General features: G+C 49.3%; 1 protein-coding gene across 4 annotated transcripts; it reads left to right on the top strand.

Moving 5' to 3' along the window:
* The first annotated feature begins 26 nt into the window (after nucleotides 1-26).
* On the top strand, nucleotides 27-22,410 carry SGK2 (serum/glucocorticoid regulated kinase 2). 4 transcript variants are annotated; one of them, XM_037012765.2, is made up of 15 exons: nucleotides 27-360; nucleotides 5,442-5,735; nucleotides 6,935-6,994; nucleotides 7,485-7,534; nucleotides 8,046-8,103; nucleotides 8,303-8,386; nucleotides 9,284-9,415; nucleotides 10,480-10,592; nucleotides 10,841-10,877; nucleotides 11,888-11,974; nucleotides 13,993-14,088; nucleotides 15,018-15,173; nucleotides 17,198-17,287; nucleotides 19,884-20,086; nucleotides 22,028-22,410. In XM_037012765.2, the coding sequence occupies exons 3-14, from the start codon at nucleotides 6,959-6,961 to the stop codon at nucleotides 20,046-20,048; spliced, it is 1,104 nt and encodes a 367-aa protein (XP_036868660.1). In that variant the 5' UTR covers nucleotides 27-360; nucleotides 5,442-5,735; nucleotides 6,935-6,958; the 3' UTR covers nucleotides 20,049-20,086; nucleotides 22,028-22,410. The 4 variants fall into 4 exon arrangements, with proteins under 4 accessions (XP_036868660.1, XP_017518739.1, XP_017518738.1 ...); XM_017663249.3 differs by lacking the exon at nucleotides 27-360 and adding an exon at nucleotides 834-1,095; XM_017663250.3 differs by lacking the exon at nucleotides 5,442-5,735.
* The last annotated feature ends 315 nt before the right edge of the window (nucleotides 22,411-22,725 follow it).

Genomic DNA, 22,725 nt, shown 5'->3' with positions numbered 1-22,725 from the left:
AGTGGGGCGCGCAGGGCTCCTCCAGAGCACGTCAGAGCAGCCAGTGGTTCAGGCACGAGAATGGGAAGCTGTTGATATTTTAATGAAACAGCAATGGAGGAAGCAGCGTAGCAGACTGAGTGGCTACTGAGGAGGCATCACGGAGTGGAGCTTTTCTCACCCGTCCCGTAGGCCAGGCCCTGCCCCTGCCCTCAGTTAAAACCCTCGGTTTGGGCAGCTTCAGATCAACCGGGAGAAAACCTTCCTTCCGCGCAAGCTGGTGACAGCAGAGCCCTGGCTCCCAAGCCTCAGGTGTCTGAAGCGCTGAGTGGGGCACAGGTCTTCACCTCTCGGGATGGTGCCCAGGCAGGGCCAGAGCAGGTGAGCTCTGGGTGGCAAGCTTTGGCTCAGAACACGAGAGTGGCAGAGATGTCAGGCGATGAGGCTGACTCAGGAGGGAATGCACTGTCCATCCCTGGAAGTGTCCACGAAAGGGCTAATCACAGAGGCTCGTGGTCCCTAGCAGGGAAGGAGTGGAGGGGAGAGTTGTGAGAAAGCCTTTTTGATGGTCAGTTCTCCAGATTCTAACAGAAAAGGGAAAGTGATTCAGCTGATTGAACCGGGCAAGGCTCTGTGGGAGAGTCAGCAAGAGTCAGGACCTGGGGGACAGGGCTATGAGATTTTGGAGAATGGAAAGTGACAGTGTTGAAAGGGATCTGAGACTCTCCCTGTGAGGCAGGACACCTGCCATCATCAGCAATTCACATGAGGCTCCAGGAGCTGAAGAAACTTGCCCAAGGTCACACAACTGAAGTTATGCAATAGCTCATGAAAGTTCAGAGGGCCCTCTGGGCGGGGCCCATCTAAAAGCCAGTGGGCACACACAGCATCGTGATTCAGGTCCAGCAGTTAATTAGTAACCTGAAGGCCTTGCAGCCAGCTCCCAGCTGGTCTGGGAGCCCGCCTGAGCGAGTGGGTGACAGGTTGCTCCTGCCTGGGAAGGTCGTCCAGTGAGTCAGGTTGGATCAGGTCAGAGGGACCATGCAGAGCAACAGGAGGGCAGAGCCATGCTCGGGGCTGCTCCCCAGGACCTGACCTGGGACCCAAAGTTTTCAGGTGAGAGGCTCAGTCAAGGGCAGGACACCTGCCTGTTGGCCTGCTGGTCTACCAAATTGGCTACCTAGTTACCTACCTAACTTCCTTCCCACCTACCTCCTTCTTTCCTTTCCTTCCTAACACTCTCACAATACCTTCCTTCCTTGTTCCTGCCTAACTCTTCCTCTCTCCCCTCCCTCACTTCCTGCCTTTTTCCCTTCTCCCTCCTTTCCTTCCCTTCCAACTGACTCCCTGCCTCTCTGAATTTCCTTCTTTCCTAGCTAACCAATGTACACCCTCACTTCCTTCCCACTAACTTCATCCCCTCTTTTCTAAATTCCTAACCTGTTCCTGAACTCCAGGCCATGGGCTTTGGAGTAAGGTTGCCTGAGTTCAAATCCCAGTGCTATCATTTGCTAGTTAGGTGTCTGGATCACCTCACCTCTCTATACTCACTTCCCTCCTCCTTAGAACAGGGGTGATGGTCGTGCCTAACTCAGGGTGCTGTTGGAACAAAGTAAGATTAAGCTGGCACTTGGAAAGCACTGTCATCTGTGTGTCATGGGCATGCCCATCACGGCTGGCAGGCGTGTAAATGAATAAAGTAGAGTGAAATCAGGTGTAATAACAGGTGGGCACAAAGAAAGGAGCAAGAGTTTACAGGGTAGGGGGTGGGCTGGCAAGGCCTCTGTGGAAGGCAAATGAGGATGGATGCATGGTTATCTGAGCAGACCTACTGGCTGGGGAAGTCTTCCATGGAGAGGGAACTAACCCCCACCCCCAGTGCATTCAGCAGGGCCGGGAAGACATGAGCAGGTTCATGTAGTGATGGGACAGAGGAGTGCAAGTCTAGGCTGGGGCAGGTTAGAGGGAAAGGTAGGCGTGAGGGTTCAGGCAGGGGCTCAGACCACCCCCTGGGAGTTTGCAGGTCTGAAGAGACAGGGTAAGGTATTGATGCCTGGCTTCTGGCCAGATAAAAAAACAAAAGACAGTGGTACAGGAGAGAAATAAACCTTAGATCGGAGAGCTGCTCACGTGTGGGAGTCAGTCGAGGTGGTGGGGGAATGTGGTGGTGGGCTATGAGGACGTCAGAGTCCCACCAGGACTCAGAACCTAAGTATGGAGTGAACAGCAATACCTTGAGAAATTTTGCACAGTGGTACAAAGATAAAAATGACCTAACCCACTGTCACCTTGGGTCATGGCCCTCCAGCCATTTTTTGGTGCCTATACACAAATGTACATGTGTGTGCATGTCTTTATTTTCTTTATAAAGAAGGTACCTGTGGCACACCCGCTATTTTGAAACCTGCTTCTTTGTCTGACATTGTTTCACATATATATATTCCTGTTGTAATTTACACAGGCTTGTATATTGTTTTTTCATTGGATAGTTTTCCATTTTGTATATACTGTATCTTTATCAATTAATTCATTGATTCATTAGTCAAGTATGTACTGAGCACCAACCACATTCCAGGCCCTGTTCTACGTGCTGGGAATTCAACAGTGAACAACAAAAGACTTTGTCCTATGGAGCTGATGCACTAGTTTGAGATGGGAAATAAACAAAGAATCACATGATAAGGTGTCAGAGTGTGATAAGTGTAACAGTAAAATATAAAGCAGAAAAAAATGGACAGGGAATTCAGAAAAAGTGGATAGAGAATGTATGAACTGGTATTATAGAATAGCCAAGCATCCTGGTTGGCCCAGCACTGCACTGGTTTTAGCATTGAAATTCCCACATCCCAGAAAAGCCCCAAGTCTTGGACAATCAGTCACCTGTAATCAGAAAAAGCCTCTCTGACAGATGACATTTGAGCAGAGACCTCTGTGAATCAGAAGGCAGGTCAGACATGCAGATGTCTGAGGGAAGAGCATTTGAAGCAGATGAAAAAGAAAGTAAAAGAGGTCAGAGGGCGCTCTGTGTGTTTGAGGGACAGCAAGAAAGCCAGAGAGGCTGGAGTGTAATAAAGGAGAGCGTGGAGACCAAGGTGGAGATGGAGCCAGGAGCCAGGTGCTACGGCATCTCGTAGACCACGATAAAGGCTTCAGATTTTGATCCTGGGTGTGATGGGAAGCAATGGAGTTTTTGAGCAACAAGATCACATGATCTGATACATTTTAAAAGAGTCACTCTGGCTTTTGGTGGGGAAAGACTGTAGAGGGTAAAGATAGAAATAGGGAGACAGTAGGTAAGCTATTGCAAGAATCCATACACGTGCTGATGGTGGCTCAGGCTGAGTGGTCACAGCAGTTGGTACTGGATGTATTTTGAAGATGGAGTCTAAAGGGATTTTATTGCAAGTAAGGTGAGGGTACGAGGTTTCTAGAATGAATCGCAAGCTGCTGGCTTGAACTTTTGAGTAGATGGGGGTGCCATTACTGAGATGGAAGACTGTGGGAGGGCAGGCTGGGGCAGAGGGGAAGAAATGTAGTCAAGACTTTTGTTTGGACATGGTAAGAGTGATGTGCCTCTAGACTTCGAACTAGTGAATTGTCGAGGAAAGTGGTATATAAATCCAGGGTGCAGGAGAAAGTCAGAACTAGAGAGACAGGTCTGGGAATTGTCAAGTAGCGTTGGTGCTTGACTCCATAAACTATTGTGCTGAGGAGCAAGTAAAGATAGAGAACTGAGCCCTGCGGCAGGTCAGAGTTCAAGGATGAAAAGAGGAGGAGAACCCAGACAGAGAAAGAGCAGTTAGTGAGGGAGAAAGGAAGCCACCGGCTGCTGCAGCCGAGTGGGAAAAGCAGCTGCGACAAACCCTCAGAAAAGCTGAGAGAGACGAGGACAAGGAATTCCTCCCTGGCTTGACGCACAGGGGTCACTGGCCACTGTTTCCAGGGAGATTTGGGATGAAAGCCTCTTTGGAATGGGTTCAAGAGAGAACAGGGAGAAGAGTGGAGACTGAGTCCAGACAGTTCTCCCAAGGAGTTTAACTGAAAGGGGAACAGTGAGTGGAACAGTATCTGGAGAGGAATGTGAGGTCGAGAGGGGCAGCTATTCCAGGCAGTGGGACATTGAGTTGTTGTTATTATTATTATCAGCAGCAGCAGCATCACTACTATTTTCCTGTTCTAGACAGAGCTGCTGAATGAAGGCCCCATCAAGGTCTTGTTATTGAAAAGAAATACCCTTGTTCTGGGTATGTGTTTTGTCAACATGACATCCTGCCCATCTGTGTGTTGGTTCAACATTTCTATTTTGTTGAAAGATGAAAGGCTCTGATATTGTTCACTTGGGTTTTCCTGTCTGACATCCCAAAGTCCCTGGGCTTCAGAGCCCACGGAGAACTCCCTGGGTCACAGGGCCCAGGTCCTTCCCTCACCAACCCCTCGACCCCAGTCCCATGGATCCCTCCACTATGGTGAATTGCAGAGATCTGGGTGTGGCACACAAAGTTCCAGAGGGGTGGGTGTTGTCTCCACAACACCCCTCATGAGCTTGCAGGGAAAGGAAGGGACGCTGTGAGTACCTAATTATCACGCCAGGCAGCAAGGGCTTTGTGAACCAGGGTGCCAGCCAGGACCATGCTTCCTGTCTCTTACACAGCCCCAGGGCTGTGGGCCAACCAGTCCTGCCTGGAGATAGGGGCCAGAGCCCCGGCGAGGACAGCATGGAAAGGCCCAAAGGGCCAAATGCTCAGCAGCCAAAGAGCAAGGCCAGCTGGACCGAGTCAGACCCCTGGGCTCTGAACATCTGCAGGCCAAGTGCCCTCAGCTGCCACCATTGAGATCTCTGGAACCTCATCCTCCTCCCAAGGTGGTCTACACCAGGCCGGGGTAGGCCCCAGGGAATATTTCTTCTTATAGACAAGCAACCCTAAACACACACACACACACACACACACACACACACAGAAATTTACTGATATACACTGGTATGAACACAAACACAGAACGACCTGTATATACACACACACATGTGGTTACATTGTCACACATGCTCATTAATAGACACCCATGCTCATCTGCAGAATACATTCACTCACACACACACACCACACATTCACATAGATAAAGATACACACTGGCATGTCCGCCCATACACGGTGACTCCCTGAAGCACATCTACACACACACACAGTGAGAACGCACAGTCACAGATGCAGACACACTAACAAAATTACGTATATGTCGTCACACTGATAGACACTAATAAGTAGAGCACATGCAGCCATCCACACATAGGCTCACACACTGACACAAAATACCTTGATATACAGGGACACACTGATACACCAGACAGATGACACATGGATGCACGTCTATGCAAAAAAACACCTGCACCCACCCACACACACAGCACACACAGCCTGCCTCACACACTCACACACATTCTAACAAGCCCCAATCATCTGCAGGGCATTTCTGCAGCTGTTGCCCACCCCCTAAGGGGAGGCGATGTCCCCGAAGGAACAGAGGTCACCGGTCCCATCTTAAGCTCTGCTGGGTCTCTCATGACATCAATAGCCCCCTCGCTGCTGCGCTGCAGACAGTTCTGAGCTGGGGAGCTAGCTGGGTGCTGGGGCCAGGCTGGCGCCAGGCACAGACACTTCAGCCCTTGTTGGGAGAACAGAGAAAGGCTCTCTTGTCCAGTGCCCGTCCTCTGACTGCAACTACTGGTTCGCTCTGCAGCCTCTTCTCAAGCTGCACAGGTACGTGGGGGCAGGGGATCCAGGGCCTGGCAGAGGGGCCATTAGGATCAGCCTAGGAAAGCATGTGGCAGCAATACTGGCTATCTGGGGGAGCACAGACCATGAGGCTTTGATGCCAGGCTGCACTCCCTGTCAGGCCAGTTCTGCAACTCCCCCCTCTCAGGAATCCACAGAGCTGAGTCTCTCAGAGCAGCCTAGGATGGAGGATTCCCTTTCTTTCCCTGTGCTCACTTCTCAGCTCCCAAGAAGGCCATGGGTGGTTGCTCTATGACCTCCCTGGTAAACATGGGTGGTCCCTGCCCAGAGAGGTCGGGCTGAAGCCCAGGCCCCACAGTGGGTCAAGGCTGTGGTCTTCGAACACACAGTACCCGGCAATCACAGCCCTGCAAGCAGCTGGGTTCTCCGGTGAGATCTCAGCTCTTGGCTTTGAACTTCCAAGCAGCGGTGGTCTGTGGGGCCAAGGCTTAGATGTGCCAGCCTCCTCCACCCTGCAGACTGGGGGCAGGGAAGACGCTGTGCTTCTGGCTACATAGACCAGCTAGACACACTCTTCACTGTCTGATCTCAAATAGACACCAGCCTGTCTTGGGTATCTCCATGGCTCTGGTCCAAGGCCCGCAGGGCAGCTGCCATTCCAGGGGCATTAGGCACAAGTCCTGCGGACAGGAGGTAATAGTCCACACATAGCCAGGCCAGGCTGTCCATGAGCATTCAGGGTTGCAACATGCTTGTGTGAGAGCTGAGAGCTTGGGGAGACCAGCCTGCTCCTCAAGCTGTGTGACCCTAGGCAAGTCCCTTACTAGGCCTTAGGCTCCCCACCTGTGGAATGGGGGGGTGGATTGTTATGCTCTGCAAGGACGCTTCCAGTCCTGGCCATCCTGGACTCCTGGAGCTGCCCTGGCTCTCAGCAATCTTGCTGCCCTGACCCTCCCCAGCCCTCGAAAAGACACAGCCTGGAAGGGGTCACACCTGGCCATCCTCCCTCTCTCCCTTCTGAGATGTCTGATTAGCAAGGCTGGGTCCAGGGGATGTCATTTCTTGTCCCATGCAGGGCTGCTGGCCTCAGGTAGGAGACACTCAGGGAAGGCAGGTGCATGGGTTTGGGGAGGAGTGGAGAGTGCAGCAGCGCCTAAGGCCATAGACAGGTGACACTAATTCCCCAACAACAGCTCTCATGCCTGCTTCTCCTTGTGCCCCAGTGCCCATCGGATCACTGTTACAGGATGGATCCTATTCCCACTGGGACCCCCAGTCTGCAGGTGAGTGGATCGTAGTTCCCCCACCCTGCACCAGGCTGAGGAAATCTATGGAAGTGCCACCAGCCTGATGGGTTGTCCCAAAACAAGACTGGGGGCTGACAGGGGTCACTGAGAGCTCACAGAAACAGGCCATTTGCAGGGAGAGAAGAGAGTTGGGCACAGGCTTCAAGAAGTAAATGGGGTGGAAAAATCATGGGACTGGCCTTGAGGACACCTGAGCAATGCCAGTGGGCTGCCTGTAAGGCCCTGAACAGCTTTTCTCTGGGCCTTCAGGTCCTTACCCTCAGAACTGACACAGCAGCCGGCAGCCTCCCAAGGCTGTTGGGAGAAGCAGGTGAGATGGGCGGTGGGTGAGTTGGTAGATGGATGGAAAGCAGGCAGGCTAGTAGAGATATTGGAGTGGCAGCAGGGCCCCGGCCAGGGGAAAGGAAGCAGGCCCAGGAGTAGGGACCTGCTGATCTTAATCACCTCTTTCTGTCAATGTCTTTAGCCCTCAAGGGCCAATGGGAACATCAACCTGGGGCCTTCAGCCAACCCAAAGTGAGTTCTGGTCTCTCAAGCAACTTTCCGGCCTGGCTCCCCTCATACCTGGCTCCCCTCACCTTGAGAATAAAATCCAAGTTCTCTGGTCTAGCATCAAGGCCCTCTGCTGTCTGGGCCCAGGACCGTCCACCAGGTTTATTTCCCTCTAATTCCCCAGCTTTTGTCCATGCTGAGCCCTGTGCCTGGAAGGCCCACTGCCTGCATCGTTAGCAGCTCCCCACCCTGTGGGCCCTTCTCAGGCTTTGGGGGCCAGATCCTTGCCTCCTGTGCAGTTCTGTCTGGTTTTCTCCCCACCTTGCCTGTCATTAACTTGACTGTGAGATCCCCAGGGGCAGGGTCCAGTCACCCAAGCCCCCTCTTGGCTGGGAGAATGTGGTGAGGAGGCTTGGCCCTGGAAAGCATCCTGTCTTCCCAGCTTCAAAATTAAAAAGAAGTCTAGGTTTGATCTCAGGCACCAGGTTGCCCAGGCTCACAAATGCTGACCCGTGTTCTTCCCTCTTCCCCCCAGTGCCCGGCCCACTGACTTTGACTTCCTCAAAGTCATTGGCAAAGGGAGCTACGGGAAGGTGAGTGGTGTTGTGAGGGTGGGAGGCCTGGGACTCCCCTTCTCCAGCCTCTTCCACCCTCCGCCTGTCCCTTGCATGTGCAAAGAGGGAGTTCACAGCCTGCAGAATCATGGACTCTGTGCCAGAGCTGGGGGCCATCGAGAAATCCAAAGCTGGGAGGAGTCACCCATGGGGGCCATGCATTTGTGCTTCTGCTCAGGTCCTACTGGCCAAGAGCAAGTCTGACGGGACATTCTACGCAGTGAAGGTGCTTCAGAAAAAGCCCATCTTAAAGAAAAAAGAGGTACCAAGGCGTGGGCACAGGCATTTCCTCTCCTGCTTCTAAACCCCGAGCTTAGGGTGGCTTCTTAAGATGGGTCCCAACTCTGAGGGTCCATGGGCTGGGTTCAGTGGTGGTCAGATGGTACCCAGGATGCTGACCCATCTCAAGGAAGGGTCAATAGCCTCACCCATAGGGCCTTCAGGAGGACCCAGGCCCAGGCCCTCTGCCTTCCCTTGGGAAAGTCAGGGCTCCACGGAGGACAAGTCCTCCCCCTTGCACCTAGACGATGTCAGGGGTAGGGTCACACTTTGTGCTCTCCAAAGGCCCTTCGAGCCACAGCCATCTTGGAGTTCTAGATGATTCGGCTGACTTGAGTCTCTTTAACTCCAACCCCTGAGAGAGAGAGAGCAGTCTCTGAGACAGGGTTGATTACTGAATTAGAGGACTTAGGAGAGGGAATTAATGTTAACAAAGACATTGTAGGGGTGGGTGAAGGAGGTCTTTATGAAAGAGGTGGCCTTGCAGCTGTCCTTGAAGGTAGGATTCTGATGGGCTGGAAAGCGGGTGTCCAAGCAGGAGAAACAGCATGAACAAAGGCATGACTGTTGACTCATTTATGCAGGAATCATATATGCTTTGCTTATCCCCTGCTGGGGGAGGGCAGGGGATTCTGGTCCAGGGGCTGGAGCTGCACCCACATGGATTGGCTGGGGATGAGGCTGACCATGCAGAGTCCTGACCACTAGGCAAGGAACCTGGGCCTGCCTCTGAGGGCAATAAGGAGCCACAATGGGTTGAGCAGGGGCATGAGAAGGTCCTGGGCAGCTCAACCCCACCAGCCAGGACATGGGGGCTGTGCCAAGGTAAAAGGGGCTGTGGCAGGTTGTGACGTGGGTTCCTGTCTGTATGACTCCACAGCAGAGCCACATCATGGCAGAGCGCAGCGTGCTCCTGAAGAACGTGAGGCACCCCTTCCTTGTGGGCCTGCGCTACTCCTTCCAGACGCCCGAGAAGCTCTACTTTGTGCTGGACTATGTCAACGGGGGAGAGGTAGGGAGATGGGGTGTCCCCAGGGAGGTGCCCAGGGCAGGCTCTTAACTGAGTGCTATCCATCCCGAGTGCACAGGGTGTTCCAGGTTCTGGAATCATCTCACCTCATCCTTACCACAGACCCATTTTGTAGCTGAAGAAACCAAGGCCCCGGAGATAACTCACCTGCTCAAGGCCACACAATCCAGACCTGGCAGAGCTAGGATCTGAATGCAGGTCTGACTCCCAGCCATAATCATTTCTTGACTTCCCCACACAAAGCTGCCCAGATGCACTTCAGCGGAGCTGGGAAAGGTCAGTGTTAGAGGGTCTCTGTGGTTGAGATTTTAATACCCCCATTTTACCTCACTGGGTGGGAGTCATAGGTCACCGTGGTAAATAGAGGCCTGAGGCCCCAGTGACCCAGATGCACAGCTGGAATAAGCTGGGATCCCTCCTGGACTTCGCTGTGTCTCTCTGGGAAATATGGTAAAATTTAGTGGGACCCCCTCAGTGACCCCAGACATTCTGTGTGACCTCATGCCTGATCCTAAGAGGGGAATTTTTGTCCTTCATCCCTAAGTCTCCTGGTGGAAGTAAAGGGCTCTCCAGGCCAGCAAAATAGACCAAAGCCATTGGCCTATGAGCAAGTCTAACCTGGGCTCAGTTTGACAGCCACAATCTTATCGCCTGGAAGAAAAACACATCAAATCACAGCTCTGCCAAGTATGACCTATATGACCTTGGGCAAGTCACTTGACTGCTCTGACCACTCCCAGTTCCCTCTTACATGAAAATGGTACCATATTTGATACCTTGAAGGTAATCATGAGGGTTAAATGAGATAAGAGGGTGAAAGGGTCTGGCTTGTAGCCTGGAACACCATAGGTGCTCAGTCCACGCTAATTAATCTTCCTGCTGACCCTTTGGACACTGGCAACTGCTCAGTCGGGTGGGGGCCAGCATGCCTTTGTCATCTGAGTGCATTGCAGCTCAGAGGGATGACGTGGCCAGCTGTCTCCCGACCAGCACTCCAGGAGCTGGAGCCCCCTGGAAACCCACTCACATGCCTCCTTCCCCTCCAGCTCTTCTTCCACCTGCAGCGGGAGCACCGGTTCCTGGAGCCCCGGGCCCGGTTCTACGCCGCTGAGGTGGCCAGCGCCATTGGCTACCTGCACTCCCTCAATATAATTTACAGGTGAGGCCTGCCTGCAGTTGTGTAATGAAATGCCAGTGCACTTGGTCCTTTGTCTGAGGGGGCGGGCCCAGCAGCAGGGGTAGGGCAGGAACCTCTTCCTTGCTAGGACCAAGTGCCCACTCTCCTTGGGCTCTCCCTCTACACCTCTGTGAGCCTCCATGTACAGTCCTCCTACAGGACCCAGGTCCCCCAAATGTCCTCTCTAAGTGGCTAAGACATCACAGCTCTCTTTCTCTCATTTTTTGCAGGGACCTGAAACCAGAAAACATTCTCTTGGACTGCCAGGTTAGTGTGTGTGTGTGTGTGTGTAGCTGCACACATGTGCTGTGGCCCATGAAAGTATGTACATGTGTGTGCATGCCTTGCACATGTGTGCATACAGGTAGGGATGCATCAGGTATGTGTGTGCATGTGTACCTATGCATATGACACACATGTAAATGTGCGTTCTATGTACATGAGACCATGTGTACATGTGTACATATGCACCCTTGTGTATATGCACGGTCTGGTGGGGGGGGTATGGAGCTGGGTGGAGGCTTGTAGATTTTTTAGTCCCTCCATGTCTTAAACTGGATTCCCTGGAAATAGACTCTGAGATGGGGTGTTGGTGTAGAAGATTATGGGGGAACTCTCTCAAGAAATCCACCTTTTAGGGGTGAGGAAGCAGAATTGGGCAGAGGAGGAAGTTTGCCTGGATTATGGTTGCAAGTGAGACCTTGGCTGAGCATTTGTAGGGGTGAGGAGGGCCTGAGCTGGGATGGCTCTTTAGAACTGTTGCAAACTGGGGCAATGAGGCTGGGCGTTTGTGCTCCTGCCTTGACCAGTCATTGGGTGCGGGTTTCCCCTTGGGAAGGGGCGTAACTTTGGGTGAAGGCAGTGTCGCAGCACAGGGGTGATGGGCATGAGAGCCCCTAAAGGGCATGGCATCTGGGGAGAACCTCACGCAGTATCCACTCATTCCATGACCTCCACCAGCCACCCTCTCAGTTGCCCAGCTGCTGCACCAGGCGCCTCCAGCAGGGACATTCTGGAGCTGCCATTGTTGTAGGGCATGGGTTTGAGTCCAGTGGACTGGGAGCAGACAGGGGAGTATCATTTTCCCACTTTATCCCCTGAGCTGCTCCTGGCATCCAGTCTAGAAACCCTGGGTCACTGATTGGAGCCTCCAGTCTGTGCCAGGGGCATCAGACCCCACAGCCCTGCCCTGTGGCATGACACCTGGGCTTTGGGTTTAGCCCTGGCCATACCTTTAGCTTAGACCACCCTCCCAACCCTGCCTTCCCTCTTTGCAGGGACACGTGGTGCTGACGGATTTTGGTCTCTGCAAGGAAGGTGTAGAAGCTGAGGAGACCACATCCACGTTCTGCGGCACTCCGGAGGTAAGCTAAACCTCCTAGGAGAGGTCAGGCCAGGAGTGGTTGAGGCTGCAGCTCCTGACTCATTCCTTCCATCCAAGCACTTCCCCTGAGCTGGTTGTGCATGAAGCCTCAGTTTCCTCATCTGTGTAAGGGGGGCACCAGCTCTAGGGGCTGCTGGAACCCAACCAGCTGCCGGTAAAGCTCCATAGCACTGCTGCCTAATAGAAATAGAAATAGACATGCAAACTGTATACACAAATTAAAATTTTCCAGCAGCCACATTTAAAATGTAAAAAGAAACAGGTGAAATGAATTTCAGTGATATATTTTAATTAACCCAATATATACAAAATATTGTCATTTCAATATACAATCAATGTAAAATTGTTGAGGTGTTTGATTCTTCTTTTCTAAGTCTTTGAAATCCAGAGTGTATTTTACACTGATGGTCCACCTGTGCTCAGATCAGCCACATTTCAAGTGTTTGGTAGCCACATGTGGCTAGTGGCTGTTGTATTGGACAGCACCACCGTGCACAGTAAAATCCATGTGCAACAGGAGGGCCTGACACTGGTGTACCTCCTTCTTCCTGCCGCTAGGAGCCTAGAATGTTAAAATTTGTGTGCCTCAGCAATAATTCATACATGTCTGTCTGTCCTGCCCTTTCCTTGAATTTCCACCAGTGTTGACCCCTGGACCTTGGACCTGAAAGAATTCCCCGTTGCTTGGACAGATGTCTGGGTGGAAGGCAGGGCGCTGAGGCTGCAGGACTGGGGAGTTCCTTCTGACCCAGCATGAGACAGGACTTTAGCTGCTCTATTTTTCCTCATATGTTTGAAAATCTGGGTCCCAGATTTCAGCTGGGACTCCTCAGTTTGGTTTTAGGGTAGCTGATGGACAGATGACCTGTCTGAGCAGGAGCCATTGTCTGTGTGTGTGTATGGCAGGGCTGGCAGGCCAGTCATCCCTTCCTTGACCATTGCCAGGGGCAAAGAACAGGGCTTATGGCACCCTGGCTTTTATAGGAGACACGTCTCCCCAACAGCTCATGTCTTCCACGTCTTGGCCACTGCCATGGTACCAGAGAGCACAGACAAACGTAACCACAGTTGCTCCAATTGTTCAACGGCCTCACAAATATTAGATCACACATACATGAGCACATATCCTTAAAATAGCACCCAGGGAAGGCTTCTGCAACCGCATTATATGGATGAGGAAACGAAGGTTCTGGGAGGATAAATGACCTACCTGTGACAGACCATGTAGGGCTCAGGTCTCTGTAACTCCCTGCCCTTCCCCAGGCCCACAGAGCCCCTCAAAGTGGCTTTGTCTGTTACTGAGACCCCTTTCCTCACTAGTAGAGACACCTGGTTAAGAGGTCATCAAGCCAAAGCAGAAAGCAAGACCTGCCTCAAGTCTTCTCCTTGTGCGAGGCACTCATACACGGCATGCATTCATCTGTCAATATGAACTCAAGGGTCACCCCCTTTTTCCTGACTCCCATGCATCTCTCTGTTACTGTTTCCAGTGCAACTACATGCCACGTTTACTTGCACTTTACCTGTTGGTCTCCCCACTGCACTGAGTACTCCCACGGCTTTCCTATTCCTAGGACATTGATTGGATGCTTTTGTGCAAATTAGGTAAAGTCACCCTCTCCTGGCAGACTAATTAGAAAAAATTACTTCTTTAAATACAAATAAAATTGCCATATATAGCCCTTTACTAGGGTTATGGCTTGGTGAATTGATCACAGCAGCCCACTTTACCCCTTTGACTGGTACTTTTGTGTGGTGAACAACATATACAACTGTGCAGGGCAGTCTTGCCTGATTTCTTCTATGTCCCCAGCACATTGGCACAGGGCCTTGCACAAAGCAGGTCTTTAGTGAATGGATGCTGAATGAACATATGCACAGCCATGTGAATATCAGAGCAGGCTCCATCTCTGGTGATCTTTTCCTACAAGTGCTTTGTTTACGAATGGGGAGACAGAGGTTGAGTGCCTTTCAGATAAGTGTGTTTACCCTCAACAGTACTTGGCTCCAGAAGTGCTTCGTAAAGAGCCTTATGATCGGGCAGTGGACTGGTGGTGCTTGGGTGCAGTTCTCTACGAGATGTTGCAAGGCCTGGTGAGTGGGGTGTCGCTGTCTGCAAGGGGTATCTGACCCTGGGGAGATGGGGTGGATGTCTCCCTTATGTGACCTGCTCAGGCTTCTCAAGGAGCTGAATGAGCCATATCTCCACTCCAAATTTAAAAAGCTTATGCCAAAGTGAATACAAGGGTTGTATTTTTTGATAATGTTAGTTCAGCACTTTACAGTCTCATTTGTTACTCCTTTGATATGTTAAAACAGTCTTTGGAGACTGGAACTGCAAGAAATGAGTTGTCTTTATTTTGCTGATAGGGAAACTGAGGCCAAGCAAGGACACATGCTAGTAGGTTGTGTAACCCAATCCTAGGCTTCCTGCTTCAATGGAGTCATGTGTAGATTCACCCCAGGGTAGGCTTTACCCAGGTGGCGTCACCAACATAGTTTGGTGGATATGCAAGAACAGGCTCTGTGGAGCCAAGAGAAGGAAGAGCTGGCAGAGGAGCGGGAAGAGCATCAGGAGGAAATGGGCTCTGGGTACAAGCTGAGGCCCCGCTGTCTTCCCAGCCATGTGGCTTCTTCTCTCTGAGCCTTGTCTTCTCATCTGAACAATTATGATCCATCCCAAAGGATGGTTGTGAGGCTGGGATGGAATGACAAAGGGGAAAGTGTTAACTTTACAAAGTGCAAAGTTGGTGCACAAGCTGGATTAAGAGAAGAGGTATAGGGGATGTTCCTGGGAGCCTCACACAGGTGGGGAGAGACTTCTCAGCCTTTCCAGCAGCCTTCTCCACTGTGCTGGAAGCTCAGAGGTGTCTGTCTCTCTCCAATCTGCCATGTGAGTCATTGCACAAGACAGAGGTCTGGCTAAATCCTTCTAGCTACCCAATTTCGTTCCAAGTCTCCCTGAGACCTGTGCCGACTTTGGCATGAATGATTCTCCAGCCTCTCTCTTTCTCTCTCACCAGCCACCCTTCTACAGCCAAGATGTGTCCCAGATGTATGAGAATATTCTGCACCAGCCACTGCAGATCCCTGGGGGCCGGACAGTGGCCGCCTGCGACCTTCTGCAAGGCCTTCTCCACAAGGACCAGAGACAGCGGCTGGGCTCCAAAACAGACTTTGTAGGTGACCTGACAGCAGATCACAGGCCCCTCATGGGGGCTCTCAGCTTCCTGCAGAAGCAGCTCAGAAGCACAGAGATATGCATCCAGCCTCCCCCAAAACCAGACACTGCTAGCTCCTTCATCTGGAAATTCACAACTGCTGCTGCTTGATTACTTCTTTCAGTCCAGTTATTTCACTCAACAAACAATATTTATTGAACACCTACTGCATGCCAGGCATTGAACTAGATGCTAGGGATTCAATAGACTGGGCCTCTGCCCTTTTAAAGTTTATTGGGGAGGGAAGACAACAAACAAACATTTTATACAATTATTACAGAGTGTGCCAAGTATCAGGAAAGAAATGAACAATGAGCTGACATAGACAATAATGGGAGGGGGGCCCTCTCTGAGCAGGTGACAATTAAGCTGAGACTTGAAGGAGGAGAGGGGTCCTGTCATGCAGAGAGTTGGATGAGCATCCCAGACACAGCACAGCATGTGCAAAAGTCCTGTGGCAGGAACAAGGAGGAGAGGGGTAAGCTCTAGGTTATTTTGAGCAGGGGAGTGGTGAGACCCAATTTAAATTTTAAGAAATTCCTCTGGCCTCTGTACAGAGAGTGGACTAGATATCCTCTTCACAAATACCTGAGCACTTCGTCCCTGTAGTGCCCAGGCTGAACACTCAGTATATAGAGATAAATAATTCACTCTCTATGAATATAGATGAATAAAGATGAGTAATTCACATATAGAGATGAGTTAGTCCATTCCCTTAACAAGTTCGACTCTTTACTCAACAAAAGATAATTTGGATTTATAAAAGGAAGACATTTCTCCCTAGAAGTTTGTTTTCTGTTCTAGTATAGTAGTTGAGATGCCTGGATTATGAGACAGACTACCTGGGTTCAGATCCCTCCTCCACCACTTACTAGTCACAGGACCTTGGACAAATTGCTTAACTTGTCTCTGTGAGCCTCAGTTTCCCCATCTATAATAATAGCTTGTAACTTGTAGCTCCTATGAAGATCAAATGAATTAATACATGCAAAGCACTTAGACAAGTGCCTGGCAGATAGTAAGTGCTTTTTAAGTGTTTGTACCAACAGCTCTATATGCCAAATACTATGAGTGTAACATTTAGGGCACTTCCCTGCCTATCCCTGACCAGCTTAAAGAATAGAGCTTTCATGAAGACGGGTCCCCTCCTTCCAGGTGGGAATTTGCATCTTAAAAAATATGTATGATTTAAAAAATAAGACACACATTCACATAGACCAGAATTCAAAAAATATTCGGGATATGTCCCTCCAGTCTCCCAGTTCCTTAATTTAAAGGGAACCAGTGTTGCCAGTTTTTTGGGTATTCTGGAGATATTTGGGGTCTAGCTTTTTTTTTTTAATCTAGCTTTTTAACAAACGGGGGGTTCTGCTACAGGGAGCTGGAGAATCATTCCTTGAGAACACAGAGAGAGGGTCTGCAGGGACAGGAAGAAATTGGTGCCCACACTGGTTTGGATTAAGAAAGATGTGGTGAATCATACCCAAGGCTGATTCCTAAATTCTGGATCTCTGGGAACATGCGTATTTTCTTGGGGCTGTACTTCCCAAACCCTCCTTAGTGAGTTGGTTTGGCCTATTTCTCTGGTTTGTATTCTGGAAGAATAAAAATGTATTGAGGCAGAGTGGGGAGGGTGGTTTCCCAAGATCGCCTGGGAACCCTGAAGGCAGGTTTTGCTGTCGGGTCCATTGCCATACCTCCAAAGCCTCCCGTGGTGCTGGCACAGAGTAGGTGCTTAGTAAATAGTTATGGAATAAAGATGCTATGGGGAACGGTTTGGACTCTAGATGAGAAGGACGAGGCCTGGTTGAAGAATGCTCCATTATTCCAGGAAACCAGCTGGAAGTGCAAGTTACTTTCCCAGTAAAGGTCTTAGGGCTTGACAGCCAGTTGCCAATTAGAGTTGGAGCTCCGGGCCATGTGGGAGTCGGGAAGGAGTGCCATGGGGAGGGCTACTTCTGATCAGCACCTTCTTCCTGCAGCTTGAGATAAAGAGCCATGTATTCTTCAGCCCCATAAACTGGGATGACTTGTACCACAAGAGGCTGATTCCACCCTTCAACCCAAACGTGGTAAGAGGTCACCAGATTCCAGATTCTGGATTCCCAGGGCTGGTAGGAGCTTGGAGGGTATCTGGGCCAACTCTTTTTCTACAGATTGGAAAAACTGGGGGTCTGAGAGGCTCAATGATTTGTCTGAGGCCACACAGTAAGTTAGAGGCAGAACTGGGTCCATAATCTAGAAGTCCTGACTGCCAGTTCCTTCCTCTGTGATGGGTCCTGCCGCCAACACTCCCTTATCTTTAGCACCAATTGCAGAGCCCTTTACAGTTTTAAAAATGCTGTGTCACATAGCAAGCACACCCTGGCAGAGCCGAGCCCTGTAAAGATTTTTTCCCTATGTTTAGCTTTTTTCCTGTTAATAAAAATGGCATGTATTCACTGAAGAAAGTGTGTGAAACAAAGAGGTTTAAAGCTTATTAACTCACTACCCAAGAGAAATCACAGTTGGCATGTTCCATTCCAGTCTTTTTCTGTTTTTTACATAGGTCATACTTCGTATAGAGAAATATCCTCTCCCCACTTTTTTTTTTTTTTTTGCTAAAAACTATGTCATTATTTCTCTAAGTCATATTAAGTATCATTTTAAGTGGCTGCATATTATTTCAACCCTACGCTGGTAATACAGTTTACTCAAGCATGCTCCTAATGGTGAGCATTAGGGTATTTTCATTTTTTTCTTTATTATAATGTACTGATGAACATAAACTTTATTTCTTTGCCCAGAGTTCTGATTATTTCTTTAAGATTATTTCTTTAAGAATAACCAGTTCAAAGAATGTGAACATTTTTAGGTTCTTGATTCGTACCACCATAACTGTGTGTTAGGGAGGACAATCTACTTACTACCAGCAGTGTCTGCTGGAGAATTTGCATCTTATTTCTGCAGCATGTGCAGTTGTTACTGTTTACTTTGCAAATTTATTAAGTGTAAAAAGGCATCTTGTATTGTTTTCATCTATGTTTCTTTGACTTACAGTAAAGGTGGTTAGTTTTAAAATGTTAATTAGCAGTGGTAGCATGAATGAGAGGAGCCCCATTGCAGGGGGACACTGAAGGTTCTCTTGGCCACCTGCAGTATCAAGCCCCTTCCATCCAAGTAGCCTGCACACCTCAACATTGCCAGAGTGAACTCACTATTTATATCTTTTCTTTGGTAAATTACCTGTTCATGAACATATCTTTGAGCACCAGCTTCTTGACAACAGTTGTTAGATAGGATACATTCGGTCCAGGTATCTGAAAAGTTTATCTGGGGATTTAAAAAAGAGCCTGAGGATGATATTGAACATATACCCTGATGACAGAATAATAAAAAATACTAGTCAGGGAGGTAACAGAATGCAATGCATGGACTTTAAGACCTCCTGGTGGGGGATGCCTGGTTCTGCCACCTCCACTTGTGAAACCTTGAATAAGGTTCTTTAGAATTAATATCTTCATTTATAAAAAACAGAAAATACCTACCTTGTCTAGATCCAACAGCTAACAAGGGCCAGGGCCAGGATGCATATTCTCGTCTTGGAACTCTGAATCCCTGTGCCCTGCAGTCTTTTTGAGAAGCTGGCATCCAAGCTGATTGGTTGTACAGCCTAAGGCTTACCACCGAAAGGAGATCTGCAGACCCTTCTACCTGCTCACCTGCTTACTTCAGAGACCCCAGGTGGTCTAGTCCTCTCCTGACTGTGCCTCCTCCACAAAGAGGTTGTATCAGTTAGCTCTTGCCACCCAGAAACTAGGATTTTTGACTTCATTATGATTCTATGGGTCAGTTGGGTGGGTTTTTTTTTTTTAGCCTGGGCCAGGCCAGCTGGTCTGTGCATGGCTCTCTCGTATCAGTGGTCAGCTGGCAGTTGATGATCTAGAATTGCCTTACCCACATGCCTGGCAGTTGCCTGGCAGCTGGGCAGCTGAGTTCTCCTTTGTACAGCAGACTAACCTGGGCTGGTTCACACAGTGGCTCAGTCTTCCAAGTACAGTGAGAAAGAACTCCCAATGTGCATTTCTCAAGCCTCTACTTGCGTCACATTTGGTAATGTCCCAGTGGTCTAAGCAAGTCATGTGGCTAACCCGCATTAAGGGGTAGAGAAATAGACTCCACCTTTGGAGAGGAAATAGAGAATGTGTGACCAGTTTTACAATTTCCCCCACAGCTCTTCCTCCAAAACAGCTCAAACAGCCCTGTCACAAATAAACAAGTCTATTTATTTGTGTCCATGCTTATTATCAGTCCTCCTACCCCCTGAATCATATAAGCTCCATGAAAGCAGGCGCCAATTCTATTTTGTTCTCTTGTATTCTCAGTGTCCTGAACAGTGCCTGCTAGGCCTCCAGTAAGTATATATTGACTGGACTTCTCCAAGAGTTGGTGTGGTGGTGTGGAGCAGGCAGGGTGCCAGAGGGTTAGAGGAATTGAAAGGTGGTTAGTGGATCATGTGGAGTAAAATGACTAATGTAAATGCATGGGTAAGTGACTGTTACTAGAGATGGGTGTCCACGAGGCACTCAGAGGAGAGGCCTAACATCCCTGTCAGGGCTTCTGGGTTCCTTTGACAGCTCTGACCTCATTGTTCCCTTCTCATCATTCATTGGCTTATTATATTCACAGGCAGGACCTGCTGACTTGAAACACTTTGACCCAGAGTTCACCCAGGAAGCTGTGTCGAAGTCCATTGGCTGCACTCCTGACACTGTGGCCAGCAGCTCTGGGGCCTCAAGTGCATTCCTGGGATTTTCCTATGCACCAGACGATGATGCCATCTTGGATTGCTAGAGAAGCATCTGTGAAACATGCGAAGACAACTGGTATCTGTAAGGAATTACCTTCAGTGCTAGTATCAAAGTAACAATGGCTTGTCACTTGTTATTTGGAGTCTCAAAGGAACAATGGCTTGAATAAGATTACATACATTTTTACAGCATATAAAAGAAGAGTGGTGTTAGGTGATCCAGGGCTGATGTGACAGGTTATCAGATATTCAGGATTTCTGTTTTCTACTCTGCCATTCTTGGCGAATGGCTTCCAGTATTAGGATTACTACACATATCACAAGATGGTTGCTGGAGCTCTGGCCACTGCTTCTGTGTTATGGGCAGGAAATAAGGAGGGAGGGGACAAATGTACCTTTATGGAGCTTTCCAAGAAGCCGCACCCAATGACTTCTGCTAATTGGCCATTTACTCCTACCTGTGGTAGAAGCTGAGATATGTGGCTTATTATCTGGGCACATCAGTACCCCTAATAATAGGATTCTGACACTAAGGGAGAAGGGGAAAATAGTGGACAGGCAATCAGCACCTCTTATCAGAGGGCCTCTTGGTGTTTGGGTTTTGATCTCAATGTGTAAAATGACAGAGACATAAGAAGCCCATAGGGTATTACCCAACATCCTCCTATTTTTCTATATCTTTCTTTGTTGTGGGTGGTATTAGACACTTGTTAAGTAGGTTTGTTTCTCTGGCATCTGAACCCCCTCCTGTATTCAGGGAATCTCCTACTTCATGAGCCTTGGTAAAGGGTAATAACTACTTCCACTTACAGTAGCTGAAAATGCTAGGTACTGACTCTGCAGCCTTCTCTGCAGCGAGGGCCAAGCAAGTGGCTCAGGGATGCACCTGGGCCAGGTTTGGACTCAAGGAAGGGACTGGTGCTGTCATGTGGCGGCTGTGGTAGTGCCCATAAAACCTTGAGTTCCAGGTGTAGAAGTGGCCACAGTACAAACTGTAGCAATTGGTACTCAGTAGCAGCAGCAGTGGCGGCATATTCTCCATCAGATCAGTGCTGTGGTGTCGTTCCTGTCATTCCTGGGAAGGCTTGAGCCTCCTCCTCTAGCTTTTCTGATTATTTTGAGTGCTTCCGATCTGTTTAACACACTCCTTTTTTGTGTAATTGGCCAAAGTCAGCTTCAGAACATCTATCTGCCTATGAGGAACCAATTCTGTGGTAGACTTTCAAGTCTACTGCCAGTTTTCATCCAAAAACCCTAAGGTGGAAACTATTCCTATCCCTTTTTTACCAGTGAAGAAACAGGGTCAGAGACGTTGTTCCTTTCCTGAAGGTCATGTAGCTAATAAGGGCCAGAGCTGGGACTTGGAGCCATATACGTGCACCCAACGACTCTCACATGGAACCTCTGTGCTGGTCTGTCCCTCACTCTGGCTGTCAGGTCCAAGCAGATTGGCTGTCACAATCCTTAATGAGAGCCAAGTCAGGAATTGGCTGCAACAAGCTAGCTGGTGGGAAATGGGGTCTTAAAGAGAAGACATTCAACTGGATGCTCATGGTTTAAGCCTGGCTGCCAAGTTCCTGCTGTGCTCCTGTAGGTATATGAACACACATGACCCTGTGTGTCTGGCAGGTCTGAGACCAGGGGTACCCCAGGCCTTGGACAGGGCTGGAGGAGGTGCAGGCTTGGTGACCAGAGCTTCCAGCTACTTACAGAGCTCCATGTGTTCAAGATTAGTCATTTCTAAAGGTAATCTAACTGGGTAGAACATGAGCACATAGCAGCTCGTGAAGAACACCCAGGACACCCTACACTTGTAGGGTGGTGGATCATGCTGCCTTATTTCAGTGGGAAAGTGGTCTCTTTCTCACAAACCTGTGGTTCATCAATTACTTGAGGGTGGGTGGTCTTGTTAGCTTTTGGGTTTGTGGATAAGGGGAGAATTTTCCTAACATCGGTGTGTGCTGGTTATTGCCTTTTCCTTTAACTCAATCCCATTCTTTCCCTTCCACTTTTGTTTACCCAGCCCCCTGCCCCAACAATTATGGGGAATGAAGCTGGAAGACCATGGAAAACACACCAACGACACTGACACCTAGTGGAGAAAAAAGCTGGGTCAGGAAGAGCTATTATTACCCTTTGACATCTGCTGAGAATGCTGAAATACTGATTTCGATTTTATCTTTACAGCGTCTGTTAATTGACAAATGTGGAAAATGATGAGGGAGAGGCCAAAATTCCAACTTCCCAAAGCAAACAGTAGAGTGTAATTATCATACGTGTGATAGTACTGTCAGAACTACACAATCCACTATGGGTTGTGAAAACACACAGTGGGTTCTATGTACTCTGACTAAAAATCACAAAATTCTCACCAAGGTAGAAAATAAAATGGAAGAAAAACATTGATCAGGCTACACTTATGTTTAATGAGCACATTCTGAGCTTTACCTCATTATCTACAATCCTCACAATAAACCAGCATTTAGAAATTATTAACCACACTTCACAGATAAGAAACATTCAATCTGATTAAGCCATTTGCCCAAGGCCAGCTACAAGGCACATCCCGGAACTGAACTTGGTGGCTGCTGATTTAAAACCCTTTGCTGTCTACAGCTTGCAACAGTGGGAGAAGTGCTCTGGGCAGGAACTCCTGGTCTTCTAGCAAATGCAGACTGTACAGCAGGCAAAAGGATCCCAAGATCTGTGCCAACCCTCCAG

This window comes from Manis javanica, chromosome 5, assembly GCF_040802235.1.
Source record: "Manis javanica isolate MJ-LG chromosome 5, MJ_LKY, whole genome shotgun sequence".
In the NCBI taxonomy this organism is placed as follows: Eukaryota; Metazoa; Chordata; class Mammalia; order Pholidota; family Manidae; genus Manis; species Manis javanica.
The sequence above is the reverse complement of the archived record's forward strand: the minus strand, read 5'-3'. Positions and strand labels throughout refer to the sequence as shown.